The sequence below is a fragment of the Mus caroli genome, unplaced genomic scaffold, assembly GCF_978045245.1.
Source record: "Mus caroli unplaced genomic scaffold, Mus_caroli_1 scaffold_7, whole genome shotgun sequence".
NCBI classification, from domain to species: domain Eukaryota; kingdom Metazoa; phylum Chordata; class Mammalia; order Rodentia; family Muridae; genus Mus; species Mus caroli.
In genome coordinates this window covers 115,268,631-115,287,578 of record NW_028227262.1, presented here as the reverse complement: position 1 = coordinate 115,287,578, position 18,948 = coordinate 115,268,631, and the positions used below count along the sequence as shown (strand labels likewise).

The 18,948-nt window shown below is 48.4% G+C and overlaps 1 protein-coding gene across 1 annotated transcript; it reads right to left on the bottom strand.

The window, feature by feature from the left end:
- Positions 1 to 5,127: 5,127 nt before the first annotated feature.
- LOC110296013 (aldo-keto reductase family 1 member B1) lies at positions 5,128 to 18,674 on the bottom strand. The gene is made up of 10 exons (XM_021164491.3): positions 18,518 to 18,674; positions 13,834 to 14,001; positions 13,108 to 13,224; positions 12,112 to 12,189; positions 11,699 to 11,821; positions 11,146 to 11,252; positions 10,765 to 10,846; positions 10,158 to 10,241; positions 7,735 to 7,817; positions 5,128 to 5,533 (listed from the first exon to the last, which is right to left on the bottom strand). The coding sequence occupies exons 1-10, from the start codon at positions 18,581 to 18,583 to the stop codon at positions 5,491 to 5,493; spliced, it is 951 nt and encodes a 316-aa protein (XP_021020150.1). The 5' UTR covers positions 18,584 to 18,674; the 3' UTR covers positions 5,128 to 5,490.
- Positions 18,675 to 18,948: the final 274 nt, after the last annotated feature.

Genomic DNA, 18,948 nt, shown 5'->3' with positions numbered 1-18,948 from the left:
GTTAAGACCTATCCACCATGGGCGGCACCATTCCCTAGACAGGGGCTCCTGACATGTAGAATAGCAGAGAGACAGAGCTAGCAGCAAGTGAGCATGTATGCATTTATTTCTTGTCTGCTTGATTACTGATATGATGTGACTAGCTGTTTGAGGTTTTTGTCTTGACCTCCCCACAATGATACAGTGATGGACTGTAACCTGAAATTGCAAACACCCGTTCGTTTCTCCAAGTTATTTTTTTTTTGTGTTAGAACATTTTATAATAGCAACAGAAACAAAGGTATGACACTGTTTTCTGAAAGAATTTGCATGAGATTGTCATTGTGTAAAACCGGCATGAGACATATTTATATAAATCCATTGATTATGAAATTTTGAGGGATGCTGGGACCCTGCACATTCTAGGCACGAACTGTTCCACTGAGCTATGTCCTTAGCCCAGATTATGGAAAGATTTTAAAGCAACCGTTCAACTTCATTCATGGATATGAGATTATGAGTTTCACTACATATTGTCTGTACAGCAGTCTGACAGATAATGTCTTTATATTTCTGTATATGTTTTCTACTTTATGTTAGGTGACAGTCTGAGGAGTTAGACTTAGCTCAGGAGCAAGAAGGTTATCTGGAAATCTCAGCCCACCATTATTATCCGGCTTGCTGCTGCTGGTGTGTTGGCCCCAAAAGCTTTATCTGTAAACAGGGTATAAACTTCCTCTCATTGTTAGAGGGCTTAGTGCAAATTAACATATGTCAAACTCATAAGCAATGAGCAGGCACCACTGCTAGTATTTATTGTCAGCTACCTTTAATTTTTGACTTGATTGTTTATCTGTTTCAAATTTTCGGAATGCATATAGGGTGATAGTTTCTAGATAACTTTGTTACAACCTCATGGTTTTGTTTAACAGTGGTCAGAGAATATGAAAGTGATATCAATTTTTTTTTGACAATTTGTCAAGGCATTTTGGCCTAGCGTGTTCCTGATTTTTCACAAACATCTTTATTTATATTTAGAAATGAGTTCTCCAAGAATACGGTTAGTAAAGGTATCATTCAGTTCTACAGTCTGTGAATAATTTTATCTGCTTAATATAAGGAATGTATGTGGCTACCTTTGAGCAGGTGAGTAATTTACACGTTTGCTCACAGTGACTGCTTTCTAAGTGTTTGCAAAATTTTCTCCTAGGAGGTACTTTATTTTAGAATTTATAGAAATTTTTGAAGATAGTACAGCCAGTTAGCAGATAACTCACACCCACTTTCCAGTTATTAACAGTTGACTTGGCCGAGCTAGTGAATCAATGCCAAGAAATTAGTTAGTTGAGGTCTATGCCAATTTAGATTGCTGGTGCTCATTTCCTGTTCCAGGGCCTCATCTATAGTCAATGTGTCTCCTTAGTCTGTTCTCAGTTCTTCCTTATTTTCATGAGTCTGAGAAGTGGTCATGTGTTTTAGAGGGTATCCCTGCTATTTGTCTGTTTTGTTATGTTGAATTACAACTAGGGTTTTTCTTTGGAGGGAGAATAGACTGAGTGCACTGGCTAGTTTTATGTTAAGTTGACATTGGCTAGAGTCATCAGAGGAAGAACCCTCAACTGAGAAAATGCCTCCATAAGATCGGGCTATAGGTAGGACTGTAGAGCATTTCCTTAATATGTGATTGATGGAGAAGGGCCCAGCCCACTGTAGGTTGTGAATTCTGTAAGAAGGCAGGCTGAGTAAGCCATAAAGAGCAAGCAAGCCAGTAAGCAGCACCCTTCATGGCCTCTGCATCAGCTCCTGCCTCCAGATTGCTGCCCTCTTTGAGTTCCTGCTCTGACTTCCTTCCATGATAAACAGAGAAGTGGAAGTAGAAGCCAAATAAACCCTTTCCTCCCCAAGTGGCTTCTAGCCATGGTGTTTCATCACAGCAATAGCAGCCCTAGCTAGGACACTGAGTGACAGCTTCATCCTATCAGATTAAGTTCCTATCATCAACATGACCTGACACTGTAGATGTCAGCTTCCATTACTTGGTGATATGTTTATACATGGAATCTGCTATAAATTTATTTTTCAAGGACTTATTTCTATCACTTTAAATTATGTGTCTTTGTGGGCATGTGCCCATGAGAACAGATGCTCATGGAGGCCAGAAACATCAGATGCCGTGAAGCTGGAGTTACAGACAGTTGTGAGCCACCTGATACGGGTGCTGGAACTTGAACCCAGGTCCTCTGGGAGAGCGGTACATGCTTTTAACAGTTGACCCATCTCTCCAGCCTCTGTGATTTTTATTTTAATCTAATATAATATTACAATGTAGTCTAGTAGACAAAAATCCAGAGGCCCAGATTCTGGGCCCATTTCACACTAAACAGCTAGTGAGCTTTGATAAGTCACCCTCTGATCCTCAGGGATGTTGTTTGGTTTTGGTTGGTCCTAATTTGAACATATATTCTTTAAAGACTACACATGTGTATCAATGCTTCTGAGAGTCCTCTAAGAAATATGCAGTTCTCAGATTATAAGTTTCAGTAGCCTTAAGGTGCACCCACTACACAAGGCTGGCTGGTCTGTTATTGTGGAAATGGTGATGTTTACCCTCGAGATGCTATCATGAAGGGCACCGTGGCTTACATGTTATGTATGCTGAGGTCACTTATTCAGGGAGTCAGATATCATGTGTGGACATGCCAGTAGCTTTCGAAAAAGGTACACATGATGGTTTGTACATGCTTGGCCCAGGGAGTGACACTACTAGGAAGTATGGCCTTGTGGCAGTAGGTGTGGCCTTGTTGGAACAGGTATGTCACTTTGGGCATGGCCTTTAATACCCTCATCCTAGGTGACTGGAAACTGGCCTTCTTCTAGTGGCCTTCAGATGAAGATAAAAGAACTCTCAGCTCCTTCTGTACCACATCTGCCTGAACACTGCCATGCTCCCTTCTTGGCAACACTAGACTGAACCTGACTGTAAGCCAGCCCCAGTTAAATATTGTCCTTAAAAGAATTGCCTTGGTCATGGTGTCTGTTCACAACAGTAAAAACCCTAACTAAAACAGTACATGCAGTACGTGTGAGCGCCTCTGTCTGTACCCAGCATCAGCATGACTGAAGGAAAACACCACCTTGAGGGTAGATCCCAGCCAAGAATCTCACAATCCTCAGACATTCTCGACCAATGAGACTCTGACGGTTTGTTAGAAACAACAAAAAAGGGCTTGGAAACTGTGTTACAGGTCCCTCCTGCCTAGGAGGCTTTGGGAGAGGATACTTCTAGCTCCATGCCCGGGTTCCTCCCTCACTTGAACCTTTATCTGCAGTTTTTATATTGAAGGTCCAGGCAGAACTTCTTTTCAGAATGAAGTCTGCTGCCAAAAACAAAACTGAAAATGCTGGTCTGGAAAAACACCAGGTTAGATGTTCTCCACAGTCCTTACCATCTCTTGCATCCTATGCTTGGACTTAACGACTAATCCCATAAACTTCATCCATGAAAACATCACAGGCAGCCTTTTCTTTAGCATATATTCTTTGTGCCAGTAAATAAAATCCTAGAGATGGAAATAAAGTTTGTCAGGAGCCAAATGGTATCCCTTCCTGTGTGTGAGTTCTGGCAGAGCCCAGACCACAGATCTGATGTTTTTTTCTACAGGGGAAAGAGCCCTTCCCTGAGCACAGCTATACCCCGGGATACTATTTGTGAGCTACAAAGGTACTAGGGGTTTACGTGTGTGCTCTCACATGCATGCGCGCGCGCACACACACACACACACACACACACACACACTCGTGAATACCTTGGAGTGCATGTGGAGATCAAGGACTTGTGGGAATCAGTTCTTTTCCTTCCACCATATATGTCCCAGGGATCAAACTAAGGTTGTCAAGCTTGGCAGCTTTACCTGTTGAGCCAGCCATTTCTCTAGCTTGGCTGCCATGTTTGACATCATTTAATCCTTACGGTCACCCTAAAGCAAACATTTATAGACTGAGAATACAAAGGCTGATAGATTAAATAATTTACCAGTCAGAGCAAGTGGAATTGTAGTTCAAAGAATATAGGTAGCGACCCCTTGGCCTCGAAGAATATGGGCTGGCACAAGAGAACAAGCTCTTCGCAGTGAATACACTGAGGGGTCATCCCCTCTTTAATTTCCCCGACAGTGCTAAGTTTTGTCTTAAAGCGAAAATTCTCTTCCTAGTGATTGTCCCCCAAGTTTTCCAGTATCTTCTGGTCAACTCTGAACTACCTAGAGAGGAGTATTAGCCACCTAGAACAGTTAGAGAAGTGGACATACCTACTCCAGCAAGAGGAACTGAACTACTGGGATGCTAGACACAGATCTCAGACCAGGGGACACCCAGCAGCCTGTCCAGGTGGAACTCTTGGCCTCAGCTGTTGACGTTCTGAACCTCATTCCTTCTCCGAAGAGGCCTAGCAACCGCTGCCACCCAGCTCCCTTCAGGAGTGGCATAAATATCAGTGACGTGTAAAGCAATCATTAGACATGATCAGATGTGATAGACATGATCAGATGCGCCTATAACCAACAAACTCAGCCAGGAACAGAGCTACTGGCTTTCTGAAGCCTCGAGTCACATTGTGCATCCTATCTCTTCTGCCTTCTGTCATCTGAACCCTGGATTAGGAAATGCTACCAGAGACCAGCAAGAACATCAGGCCCCGAAATCTATTTCTGTCACTTCAGAGTGTTCACTATACCCAGCTGACGTCAGCTTTTTATGCCTTTCTTCTAGGTGATGGGCTTCACAAAAGTCTGTTGCCCTCAGGTACTCAGGCCTTCACAGGGAGGACCACCCATGTAAAGTGTGACATCCAGGGGCTTTATGCCCTAGCAAAAAGTCCTAGACACAGTGACAATCACTCAGAACACGTGTAGACCCTTAAAATTCTTGGGTATACCCCACCTAAGACCTCTCAGTCTCCAGACACAAGGCCCAGACACCCTCCATTTAAGCTCACCCTAACACTATGCCATGCAAGGCTAGGATAAGTAAGGGCCCTCAGTTTGTCCACAGCATTAGTCTGTGCTTAGCACTCAGGGAGGGCAGGCTGGGTGTGCAGCAGAAGCGGGGCTACTGTTTCACAGAACGAGAACAAAATGGACCACCACCAAATTCACAAAAGCAGTTTTTATTTGAGGCAAGGAGAAGTCTGACCCAAAGGATTACAGTTCTAAGCACTCAAATTTAAGTGTTAGTGGCATGGCTTAGGCTCTAAAGCTTGCTTCTCTTTGGTTGGAAAGGGTACTTGTGTTAAAGTCCTCCAGGTGGGTAAGAGGAAAGACCAAAGAAGGCTAGAAGAAACACCTTGGCTACTGGTACTGCCCTCCAGATTCTACGTCAAACTAACTAATTCTCACCATCTGGTTTGCAAGGTGCCACCTAGTGCAGAGACACAGGACACTTGCAAGGGCAGATGAGGCAGAAAGAAGAGGTGCAAGCCACTTGAGGAGGAGCAGGGATCCGCCCGCCACAGCTTCAGACTTCGTCATGGAAGGGGTAATCCTTGTGTTTGGCACAGCTGTCAGAAGAGCACATGTGATTTACAAGTTAAAGACTTCCAAATATTAATTGGGTTCACTTATTTATTTACTCTGTGTGTGTGTGTGTGTGTGTGTGTGTTTGTTCGTGCGCACATGTTGGGGTCAAAGGACAACTTGTGAGTTCTCTTCTACCATGTGGGTCCCGGGGATAGAACTCTGTTCATCCTCAGGACTGATGCCAAATGTCTGAGCACTCCAAACCATCTTGTCAGCTCTCAAGGAAAAGGTTTTGACTGTAACAAGTCATCAACACACAGAAACGTATGTCTCATTGTGAACTGAGCCAGTCTTAGAGCCTTCTGATCACACTGAGACAGCTGCTCAGCCTCTGGGCTCCTCTTGTCTTGTGATGTCATGAACCAGCATGCACGTGACAGGCTGCTCTCTGCACTACCCCGGAACACACTGGGCAGCAAGTCCTGATCCCTGCCTCCTGGGAACTCTGACAGGCTGGCAGGATCATACAGTATCCTGTCATCTTTCTGTTGTCCTTTAAGACGGCCTGGCGTGGCCAGGCTGGCCTCAAACACACTGGTTAGCAGAGGATGACCTTGAAGTTCAGATCTCTCTGCCTCCAACTCCCAAGGGCTGGGATTACAAACACGGGGCACCACACCCAGTTCGTTTTATCTGCTCAAACACCCGAACAGAGATAAGGAAGTAATCGAAGGGTTTACAAAATGTACCAGGCTGAATCCTGAAGGGCGAGTCAAGCAGCCAGGCTCTCCCAGGACAGAGGAGGGCACCTCTGTGACATCTGGAGCGAAATGAGAGCCTAACAGCAGCTGGGGTTTACCAGCGGGGGTGGGGGGGTGGGGGGTGGGGGAAGGGCTGACATGAAATAAAGCCAAGGCTCAGAGTCTATTTGGTAGGGCCAGTGCCTTGTAATGGAACAAAATGGCAAGGACACCAGAAAAACTAGACAGGCAAGGTGTCAAAGCCTGAACGTGTGCATGTATGTGTATACATTAAAAAAAAAAAAAAAAAAAAAAAAAAAACACACAAAACTAAAAAGCCAGTAAATTCTGCAATACAAATCAGAGACAATAGATACCATGAAGTCCCAGCTCGCTCCCGCTCTCTGGAGGAGAGCAGGAAGGTAAATCAAATATAAAAAAAGGTCGTTTCTTTCTTAATCAAATTAAGAAAGATTGTGTCTCTCCTCAGAAGATGCATGCTTCCCATGTCTGAAGTAGCCCTTCTCTCCCAGAATCCAAGCAAATGTGCACTGCTCATTTCTTCCCATCCCCTAATGCAGTTCTGAGGGTATTTGACTCTCTCCCCAAAAAGCTGTGATGTCAACATCAGCAGTCCCAGGAAAATGCCGGGCTGAGTGACTACTACAGCTCTAGGAACCAAATGGACCCCATAGGCAGGGGATTCACTTCTCCTGACCATTAGATCAAAATAAAAAAAAGATTTTCATGTCAAAAGGTTAAGTGTCCTAGTATATTAGAAATGGTCCCCTTTCAGACTCCTGGGCTGGCTGTTTACAGCTTACTTAGAACCCGAGGGCCCTGTGATAGCAACACGCAAACAGCCTGAATCACAAACAACGTTACTGCATAAGGCACTCATCGCAGCTGCCACTGAGTCAACACTGAGCCATGCAGATGACAAGTGCCACACTTGAGAATCAAGCTAGAAAGACAAAGCAGGCATCGGGGACACAGGCTGCTTCTTAGAGCAAAAATCCCCAGGGACTTGGAGTCCAAACCCCATTTCAGAGGGAAAGCAAGAAACCAGTAGAGGAAAAGCTGAAAGGGCCCTTGGTGCCTGAGTGGCATTACAGTCATGGGGTGTCATGTGTCAGAGTTGGGACTACCCTGAGCCCAGCACCAGGGTCTTCCTTCCAAATTCCTTATTAGGGTCATTAAGCCAATTACATCACATGCGAACTCTTCTGGGAAGGTGGGTACCAGATGAGCCCCTGGGAGCATCTTATCTCAGAAAGGCAACTGAAATGTCAAAGTTGGGCCAACTGTGCTCCCAGACAGGTCTCCTGACAGCTACCCTCCCCTGGCTCTGTGCAGTGCTTCCTGCTCTGTATGGATTAGGAGACACGGTCTGTGGGAAAGCAGGTTGGGCTGCAAGGTGAGGACCAGGCTTCTGGGGCCCGAGAGATGCCTGTTACTCTAAGTGCTTGGTGACGTGGAGTAAGTCCGACAGTGGAACTCACCTCATCAAGGCGCACACCCTCCAGTTCCTGTTGTAGCTGAGTAGAGTGGCCATGTCCTCGCTGCTCAGCTCAAAGTCAAAGACCTTACATACAAACATGGAAGGAAAAAAAAGTCAATAACCTCTGCAAGGAAACAGAGACAACGCCATGACGTTCCAGATGGTTCCCACTGCCTGGAGTGCAGAGGGCAGAGAGAACACGGGACTTCAAGAAGATTGTTAATTACTCTCCAGAGGTGCAGACTTGTGGCCATATCCAAAATGGCTTCTCCCTTCCAGGATTTCCAAGCAGAGGGCACTGTTCAGTCATTCCTGTCAGGCTCCTGAGGAGTTCTACTGTGATGAGCACCAGGGGAAATGTTACTGGGTGCCTGCCTGCTCCATTCACCATGAAGCACAGGAATGAGACGTCTCAGCAGCTGGAACACCCATTAGCCTGGGACAGAAGCAAAGCCCCTGGCTGTGCAGAGGCACCAGCAATGCACCCCAGCTGGGGACTGAGGGATAACGCCTCGTGGATCCCTGTGTGAGACGGCCTAAGAGACTATGTCAGGTTTTGATGTACAGAGCAAGGAGGGCAGCATCACTTCCGAGAAGGCAAGAGAATGGACACAGGAATATGTAATAGGCCCTAGACCTCAGCACACTGACTCCATGATAGAGGACAGGTCATAAACTCGGCAGGCACACACCATCACCAACCCAAACATCAAAGCGACGTGGCCTCCAAGTTCACTCAACCCCCTTCCTTCAGTGCCTACCAATTAGAGGGTATGGCAGGCACACCCCGCCTTCTACCCTGACCTTTGCAGCCCAGTGCTTTCCTGACCTTCCCCTAGAGGCTCTTCCCTAAGCAACCCAGACATTTTCGTTACCCCCCACTCCCCCCGCCTTGCTCCTTTTGCACCTTTGGCCTCCTGGCTGGTATACTTGGTTCCCCTCTTTCTCCTCCCCCCAACCCCCAACCCATGGTTCAGGCTATGTCCTTTCCTTTCCAATTCCTTCCTTCTGTTCTTTCTTTCTTTCTTTCTTTCTTTCTTTCTTTCTTAATTTTTAATTCACATCAAAGTCTATAGTTCTGGAAAAGTCTCTTAATGTGCCAACCTGGCCTTTTGGCTTCTGTAACTCGTCTACCTCTGGCTAACTGTTCTTGTTAACTGGGCGAGTCAGCCAAGATGTGGTTTTGTGCTTAACAGCTACCCTGAGAAAGGCTTGGTGCTACACTGGGATCCCAAATACCCAGTGTCGTCACAGGCTGGCTAGTAAAGATTTTCTCTTTGCTTAAACTCATGTGTGACTAGTCTTCTCTGGTGGATACCCCACAACAGAATACAGGGAAGAAGTCAGGGCACATGGTGGTCATGCAGACAGTTAGGCCAGATGGCCTTCGGCAGCACTGGAAATGGAGCTCTACCCAGACAGCCCACTCCACTTGGCACATTCTGATCACAGAATGTGCCGGCCTAGAGTCCGCTACATTCTCTTGTGATCAGAGCCATGGAAAACAAGCAAAGAATGCACAGTAAGATGAAAACCAGAAACAAACAAACAAACCACTAGGTTAGTGTTTTGAGATTTGTCACCTACATATTTTTTCTTTTACTTTTTTCCAGCTTTTTTTCAAGACTCAGTTTCTCCGTATAGCCCTGGCTGTCCTGGAGCTTGCTCTGCAGACCAGGCTGGCCTCAGACTTACAGATCACCTACCTCTGATTCCCAAGTGCTAGGATTAAAGGTGTGCGCCACCACTGCCTGGCTACACTTTCTTTCCTAATACTTTAGAAATGAGCTATGCGGTGAGGTGTTACCCCACTTCTAGCAGGACAGGTCTCGCTTCTCACATCTTTACACAGTAAGTCAGTCATGGCCACTAGGGTGAGGTAGGGTTAGCAGTTTACTATGTCATCAGAACCACTCTCTTGCCCTCTGTGGACTAATGTGGGGCTGATTGTGAATCAGCAGAGCGTCCCTTTGCTTGGACAGGACAGAGGCTCATGGGATACCAAGGCCATTGTGGAACAGCTCTTCTCTCTCTTACCAGCTAGCCTGAGCTGCAGTGGCGGTGGTGGAGGTGGGCATTCTTAATGCCTACAGCCCGGGTGTCCAGGCATTCCCACCCCTGTTCATGACTGCTTAGGCACTTCACGGAGCCAGTGGCTTGGTGTCTGTCCGGGATGTCCATGGCCCACCAGCAGCACAGCAATGTTTCCTGAGCATGAGTAAGTAACCAGGCGCTATGAAGTGCTGCGTGTGTACCGTGAGCCTCAGTGTCTCACGACAGCCCTCAACACAGGCATGATTCTGAGTGCAGTCAAGTGACTTGCTCAGACCACACAGCTGGGAGGGAAAGGGGAGCCTGAGAACCCCACCCCCACCCCGACCCACCTGCCATGGAGGAAAGCCAGGCCTGCAGCTGGGATCTTACCTTAAAGTTCTCAGCAATGCGCACAGGTGTCACAGACTTGGGGATCACTATCAAGTTCCTCTGAATGGGGAACCGGATCAGCACCTGTGGACGAGAGGTGTGGCGTGTGCACATGTACTGTGGTATCATCTCAGTCTATAACTGCACAGGTAAAGAGGTTCTGAGATGCCTAGTGACAGCCACAAGCTGGTCCAAATCGGACTCTAGAGGCCTGCTCTATCGGTGGCTCCAAGCGTATCACAAGGCCACAGGAAGTCACTGCCTGGGACTCACTCTACCCATGGGAGAAAGAGAACATCTCTCATACTGCAGATAGTAAGAGCTCTTCTATTTGTACAGGGATGAGCTTCCAAGAACACCAGTAAATGCTGGGTCGAGGTCTGTGCTGCATATTGAGGCAATGGGGACAGGCACTTTTATGCCAAGACCACAGGTCAACTAATTTCCTAAATTTCTAGATATGTGCCCTTGATATTGCATTCTAGGGCTCCAAACCACACTTCCAGAGAGGGCTTCACAGGCTCAGCTCCCTGCACACCTGACTAACAGGAACCACCAGGAGGGTAGAGTTCAGGCAACAGTCACAAGGACCTAGAAGCACCCATACCTGGGCTGTAGTTTTATTGTACTTGGCTGCAATTGCTTTGATCCTGGGATCCTCCAGGAGAGACGGGTCTTCAGGCTTGGCCCTGGAGCAAAGAGATGGTGAAATCAAGTCTTCAGCACTGCCACTCAAGGCAGCTGGCCACCCTAGGCCTGTTCCTCCCACTGATCCTGGGTGGGTGGCCAGGCTCCGAAGCGGGGACATGGTCCACCTGCTAACCCACTGCAGAAGAATGTCTATCTTGTTCCTAGGAACATCAACCTCCCAGGAAGCCCAGCGGCCCCGGAGAAGGCCTGCGCGCAGCACAGAAGCGTTCTCTGTGCCAATCAATCATACTCCCTTTGGTGATTTCTAACCTCCGACCATGAGCCCACAGAAGCTCACCAGGGCCTGTCAGGAGAACCAAGGGGACTGTATGCTGTCACCACGATGCCTTTGCTGTGGCAGTACTCAATCAGCTTCTCCTGAGTTAGGTACGGGTGGCACTCGATCTGCAACACAAGCAGGAGGGTTGACCGTGGCAGTGGGCACAAGCTCATGTGACTTGGTCAATGTCCCTTTTCTCCCACACAGATATGTCTGCCTTCCAGATAAGCTGTAACAACTCCCCCCAACATTTCCCAGTTGATGGCCTTCACATTAAGAACAGTAATAATTTTGTTGCCAGTGCTCTACGGTCATAAGCCTGCAAGGCGTTCTCTGGCCTTGGCCATTTATCAATAGATAAAAGCCTGCAGCTCTCACTAGCTACCCACGGCTCATGTCATAAGCCACGTCTTTGCTGACTGGCCTCAAGTCCTATCCCTGCAAAGCTTCTACTCTCAGATGTGCCCCTCATGATAAGTCCCGGCCACTCCCTGGGTGATGTGGTCCACAGGTAAGAGCCAGGACTAGCTGGTAGAGCAGCATGCCAGCATCCTCCCGGGCAGACGCTTACCTGGTTCACTGCAGGCTTATATTTTAAGTCAGGTTTGTTCAAGATCCTCTCAATCTGAAGAGGGTTGAAGTTGGAGACACCGATTGCTTTCACCAAACCTTCATCCACTAGTTGTTCCATAGCCTAAAAAGAAAAGAGAGCTCTATCTAGGTACTGAAGTGAACCTCAAAAGGAGAAGGATCAGAAGCATGTTTGTGTCCAGAAATTTAACAGATGTGCCCTCCCATCCACGGCCAGAAGACAAGAGGACAGCCATGAAAACTGCCCTGGCGTTCGTGAGACTTAACAGACAGACATAGAGACGGAATGATTAACGCACAGGAAGACAGGGCAGAGCAGATCACTCACACCTGGCTCACACACAATAACAGGGTACCAGCAATAAAAATGGGTCTCAGCCAAGGTCATCTTACCGTCCAAGTGTCCACAAAATCGGTGTCACTAGGTATCACACTCCCTGAGGCATCCAGTGGGAAATAGTCGGGCCCAGGCTGTCAGTAACAACAAGCACACACATGCAAAATCATCAGTGACATTTCTTCACAGACTACTGATCTCACAGCACTACAGACTCTGTGGAGGGTGGGAAGAGGCATATGTGGTAGCCAAGATGAAAAGGACACCAGAAAGAGACCCCGATGGGAATCCTTGTCATGATTGGAGCTGTGAGGGCATCAGACGGAGATTCAGTCACATCCAAGTCTCTGAGACCAACCGTGCCTCGGAGAAGGGCTGTGTGGGCAGGGTAGGGAAACTCAGGCACCCAGGTCTCCGCAGCTCTCAGGCCTAAAAACCTATCACTCTGCCTATCTCTTGTCATAAAAAACAAAGTGTGAAAATCAAGTTCCTCGGGCCCCAAGAGACCACAGTGAGCTAAAACAGAGCTGTAGGATAAAACCGTCGGCCTTTCAATCTGGGTCACCATGCTGAAATACAAGCCATGGGCTAGAAGAAAAATGTAATGATTCTACATTCTGCAGCTCATAGAACCAGGCTGTGAGCATGTATTCACACAGGTGAGAATGGCATGCAATGGAGGTACAGACTCATGCATGCATGCATACGCCTGGGAAGGAAACGCAGCGGGGCTGGCTGCATCTACAGCCATGCACAAGAGGGTCAACTGTAGTAGCCATGTCGGCTATCTTGATTGTCAGCTTTACATTCTAGAGGCACTGAGTGGTGCCCCCCAAACTCCAAAGGCTCCATCTGAACCACCAGTGGATCAGACAGTGCAGGAGAGGCCTAAGGTTGGTTTCTAATACATTCTGGGTGATGCTACTGATGCTGGTCCAAGGCCCACACCCCAGGCAGCAGAGAGGAGCTGAATCAAGCACCTATAATGCGCCAATAAGAAAGATGACGACTGTCCCTGGGCCCCACAGACCCAGTCCCGCCATGCCCCTCACCTTGAAACCCGTTGGCCAGTGAATAAGGTAGAGATCCAGGTAGTCCAGCTGCAGGTCACTCAGTGTCTTCTGGAAGGCTCCTTTCACCATGCTCTTGTCATGGAATGTGCACCACAGCTGGAGGCAGCAAAGGCACATGTTATCCCTGCCACGCAAACGCCTCTTCCCGGCCGGAAGCCACACGGCTCCAAGGTGGAAGGCATGCTCTCATCTCCCCATAACCACGGTGCTCAGAGTGGCTGGAGAGTTTCCAGCTCAGACCACGGGTCCCAACCTCCCCAAGGCAAGTGGGGGTGGGCAGGTCAAGAGCACCTCACAGAGACTAAACAAGGCATTGCTACAGATCAGGAGGTGCTAAACACACTCTAGGTCTGCCTCCCTGCCAAGTTGGTCCACGCTGAGCCAGCATCACCCTCCAACCTGGGCTCCTTTGTGCACCCACAGCCTCTAGCTAAAACTAACAGCCAGCAGTGAAACCCAGTTTGTAAAGGGAACTAAACTCTGTCGCTGAAGTCACTCCTTACAAAGGGTGAGTGACTCCTCAGCCAGTCTCACCAGCAAAGGGCTCTAACCTATAGGTCCGACAAAGAGTTACATTGGTGGACAAGCCACATGTCCACCTCCCATACAGAGCTAACCGCCATCATGTTAAGGGTGGACCTGACTGGCAGCTGGGTCCCCCTGGCCAGGAGTGAACTGGGCCCCGGCATCCTCACAGATTGATACCTTGCTGACGATGAAGAGATCCTGGCGCTTCACCACCTGCTCCTTGAGCTTCTCCTGGAGGGCCACTCCCACCTCCTTCTCATTCTGGTACACCTGGGCGCAGTCAATGTGGCGGTACCCCAAGTCAATAGCAACCTTCACGGCCTCAGTCACCTGGCCAGGAGGGGACTGGAAAGGGAGGAATATAAGCCATTAGAGTAAGAACAAAATCAAACAGGGCGGCGCTTGCACAAAGCCGAGGGAGAACAGTGGGATCAGAAATCCTGGACCAGGCTCCTGTTCTGCAGTTGGGCCATGATGCAACATGCATTCATGTTACGGCATTCCAGTCAGCCCCCAGGGAGGGGGCGGGAGGGGTGGAGGGAGACAAGGTGAACAGCACATAATTTCACCTTAGCAGAGCCTGGCAGCCACTTGCCAGCAGCACAGATAACTAGAAGCCTGGGTATGATCCTAGCACTCTGAAGGCAGAGGCATGAAATCTGTGAGACTTAGGGCAGCCTGGGCTATACAATGAGGCCCTGTCTAAAAAAAAAAAAACAACCCACTAGCTGCGATCTTACGTAATAAAGGGCACCATTTCATTCAAATAGTTCATGGTATTTATCATAGACCAAGAGCCCAACTGCTGCCGACTCAGGAGGTGGACACAGACAGACGGCCTCTCAGAGGTAACGGCAGACAGAGGTGAATGGAAAGGGAAGACGATCCTGGGAAGATCACCACCGGAGCTCCATAGGGAACCTGGGAAGCCTGGCCACTAATGAGGAGGAAGAGCCTGCATGGCCATGGGCTTCCCCAGTCCCCAGACTGCACAGCGTTGTTCCCCAACCTGGGCTGCTCCTGCCAAGACTGGAGAGCCATACAAGACAGTGCGCTGGGCACTGCTGAATGAACACAGCACATTCCTCTGGAGAGCCAGGGCAGAAGCAGATGGTAATGAAAACTCCCCAAGGCCACCAGCAGCTGCCAACATCTGTTTTGTCTGGAGCCTTGCGAACAAAACAGTCAGGGGATAAGACAGGAAAACACCCGAACAAGCCCATCTCCAGCCCTGTTGGCTGTGGTGGTCACCCAGCAAGGAGGACTCTGCTTTAGACTGTTCAGCACCCTCTCATTCCCCTGTAGGACCCAAGAGTGCACCTGTAGCTTCTCCACAGGTTCCTTCTGTGGTAACAAGGAACTATCTCAGCCTATGCAGGAATAGGCTCTCCCAGCACGGGCTCTCTGGGGTACCCAGACACAACCATGGCTGATATTAGCTGTGAGGGAAAAGCAAATTCCTGCCTGAGAAAGACAACACAAGAAGGGCCTGGTGAGTTGGGGTTCCCTTGCCTCAGGGCACAAAATGGATTTATGTCAGGATCCAGGGCACTTGTGTTGACCCTTCTCTTAGAGGCCCTTCTGCTGCCGTGCAGTAAGCCTACTTAGGACTTGGCAGTGCTTGGCTTTGGATAGAGTGCTGGACACAGGTCTAGGCTGGGCAAAGCCACACAACATTTGCCACAGCCACTCATGCCTAAGTGGTAACATGATATAAGCCAGGCTGTGGAACTCCACTGATTCCATAGTGATTCCCATAGCTAAGTCATTTCCTGGGAGAACAAGGGCTTGCAACACCTTGAAAGAATGGGGTCTCAAATGCCTGAATTCTAGTAACCTATTTATAACCCTGGATGGAATGCCAATTGTGAATCCATGGCCAATGGGGCCCCACCCCTGCGGCAGCTTCTCTGCTTGCCTTCTGCTTAAGGTTAACCTGGTTTTTCTGTTCCTTAGAGCTGGAGCGGCGCAGACTACACTAAGCAATGTTGTGGAACAATTGTCACCAAACCAAAATCCACAGGGGGTAAAAAAAAAATCTGTGCAATGTTTTCATGGGAAGACAAAGACAGATAAAGGCTGGACTGCAGGTCAGGAGAAAGAACACTCCTTCCATGGGCTTCCTTCCCCACACAGGATCGTCCTTCCCAGAGTCACCACAAAGAGCGCTTCCCATTGCTGGATTCAGAGAAACTGGCCTCACTTGTTTAGATGGTGTAAGTTCCTCTTACAGCTCATTTAAATAGTGATTCCAAGAGATGAACACTGAACCCTCGAGAATGACCCCTTCCCCAGCCTTAGAACACTGACAGCCCATACCCTAGTTTAGCAGCAACACTAATAAAACTTGTTCTACTGTAATCAAGCAATAAAGCTGTCCTAATTTTAAGACGTCTCCACTCCATAGAGATGTAGATTCAGGACTGGTTCTGCAGAGGCAAAATTTGATTATCTTTGATCTTAAGGATGGACAGGTGGAAGAGTGTAGCCTGGTCACCGGCAGGCAACCCAGGAAACCAAACTCCTACTTCAATGACCACCGCACTTCCCCCAGACCGCAGGATAGAGGACTGTCAGTGGACGCTGGCTTTAACTAAGGGAGAGGCAGGAAGACCCTTGCACAGTTTTCTTCTAAGAAGAGATGCAAAAATCGGACTTGAAAAGGCAAACAATGAAAACCTGTCACAGCTTAAGAATGCCATGTGACCCTGTGAAAGGGATATAGGGCACGTGCACATAGATAGTTTATGAGATATCAAAATCTGATTGGGGTACAATTAGGCCAAAAAAAAAAAGTCCACCTCAAAAGACTCATGGTCTCGAGGCACAGAGGGCATTAACTGAAAAACGTCCGAGAACACAGCTGTCCCTCCCTCCATCCCTAGCAACACTCCGAGCCTATGTGTAGAAGAGGCAATGGCCAGGTCCTCTGAAGATTTTCAACCAGGTCAATACACTATCAGTAAAAGGACCTGGTCTCTATCGGGTCAGCTCTGCCTTAAAGGTCTCCTGACCATACAATACTTAAACACTATTTTAATACAATACTTACTGTATATTTAGCATGCATTTAGGATCCTGAGGGCAGGCAAGTTAGCCAGGAAGAAACTCAATGCAAGGAAAAGTGTCTCCCAACTGCCTGAAATCCTCACCTCCCAGGAGAAACGGACTCCTCAAGCAAAGAGTGGATTATACAGACTGTCAGAGGCCTGTTGTGATTTGTGGGGTACCACATAGACACAGATGTGGTTCCACAAGAACAAGAAAGTGCATCCACACACCCTCTGTGACCATCACAGTGACTATACTATACTGTGTCATCACATATGCAAGGAAGGGAAATCTGGAAGTCTTGACTGACCTCATGTCCACTGCTACCCTTTGTCCCTCCACACTCTCTACCCCAACCTCCCCTGGCCCCCAGACACAGGCGGACATTTTCTTCACCTCCACCTAACTCAACTTGACTTTTGGATCCATTCTGAGAGCCAGACACAGTGGGAAGTGACAAAAATGTCTGTGAAGAAGCCAAAACGATCTATACATACAAATGTATGTTATTTTAAACAAACACCCAGCTCTCTGGGGCTGTCGCATGCGCTCTAGCCACTGGCTTATGAATGCTTACTCCTTATTTATCTCAGAATTGATCTCAAAATGCTGGCCCATGAGACGATTTTCTAAAGCTATGAGCTTGGTTTTTGGAGAAATGGGACAGAATTAAAGTATCATCATCCTACCCATAATTTGGGTGATGTATTACAAATTACTGTAGTTACATGCGCCCCTGTGTGCTGTGTCCAGTAGCTGTGTTTGCTATGGCAGGGAAACCGTCTTTCCTATCATTCCACCACACCGAATTCAACCTGGTATCACAGTTGTAACTCAATCATACCTTTGCAGTCACCAAGGACCCGTAAGGAAACAAAAGCCGCACTTGCTAATCTACTGGCTTAGATACACGTTCTGAGAAAGGCAAGTCTAAGACCTGTTTCTTATTCTCCATTTGCATTACCCCTTTTAACTGTAGTTTGGGTAGAAACAGACTCTGTCTGGTTTCAAATCATTTAAATTCAACCCTGCCTGATTTTCTCTTACCTTCACTGTGTCTAAGTGCTTACTGCCCAGGTCCACCCATACTCAAGGTTCTTAAAGATCCAGGTCACAGCAGCGGTCTGTAATATACCATACAACTACCCTGCAAGTAGCTTAAGAGCTAGGTTTTTCTGCTTCAGCAATACCACCAAAACTGGTTCCTTAGTTGCCAAATAATCAAATCAGTTATAATTTTTGGTTTTTAATTATCGGTTCTTTCTTTTTGTATTTCACTATGATGTATCTGGCCCTCTTCTCAACTCTGCTGTGTTGTGTTGAGGTTTTGGGGATATCTCGCCTTAAGTCTTATCAGTGGGTGGCACCCAGCAATGCGGAAGCCAGATTAATTCTCCAGGAGTTCCGCAACCGTTAAGAACTGCACTCAGAGACTTAGAGGACAGAGAAACAAGCTGGTTCCTGGCAAGCTCTCGCCTGCTAATTTAATTATCTCAGGGCCATAGGCCCAAGTGGCTCATTCCCGAGAGGGCAACATCTGCACCAAGTGAGGTCAATTCACTCGTGAGGCTGGGGCGCCACAGGTGCCAGATGACAAATCTAGGGTTCTGCTTCAATCCCTCTCACCCGGGTCCCCGTGGGTGTGTCTTCACCTGGGACGCCCACACGGACTCGCGCTCTGCTCGCCCGAAGCCCCACACGCCGGGCCGCAGCCCGATGCGCTCACAGGCCCCGCCACGCGAGCCCCGCTCCGCGCAGGCCGCTCGGGGTCACCCAGCGGGCGGCGGGTCGCACCCTGATGCGTGCCTACCTTCCAGGTGCCCAGGCCCAGGGTGGGCATCTTGGTGCCGTTGTTGAGTTCCAGATGGCTGGCCATGATCGCTGCACGTTACAAACCCGGACCTGCAAATGTGCAGCGCTGGCTCCGGCGCGCACCTTTAAATAGCCCCAACGGCCTGCAGAAAGAACGCCTGCGATTGGTGCACGGCTGAGAGACGGATCCTTTTGATTGGTCGACGCCGCGATTCTGAAGGGGTCGGCGAGGATGCTTCTTTCCCTAGGTCCTAGCGGCACGGAATTCTCCAGCTGCTCTGCCTGCGCCCCACGTGGCAGAGTGTTTGCCCGCTGCTGTAGCACCAGACTGAACGCTCTGAAAATAACCAGCAGACTAGAGATAAGGAGACTGGGGAGAAATTTTGGTTTCGTTTTAGAGCCCATAAGAAGACGTCTGTGTCTTTTCTA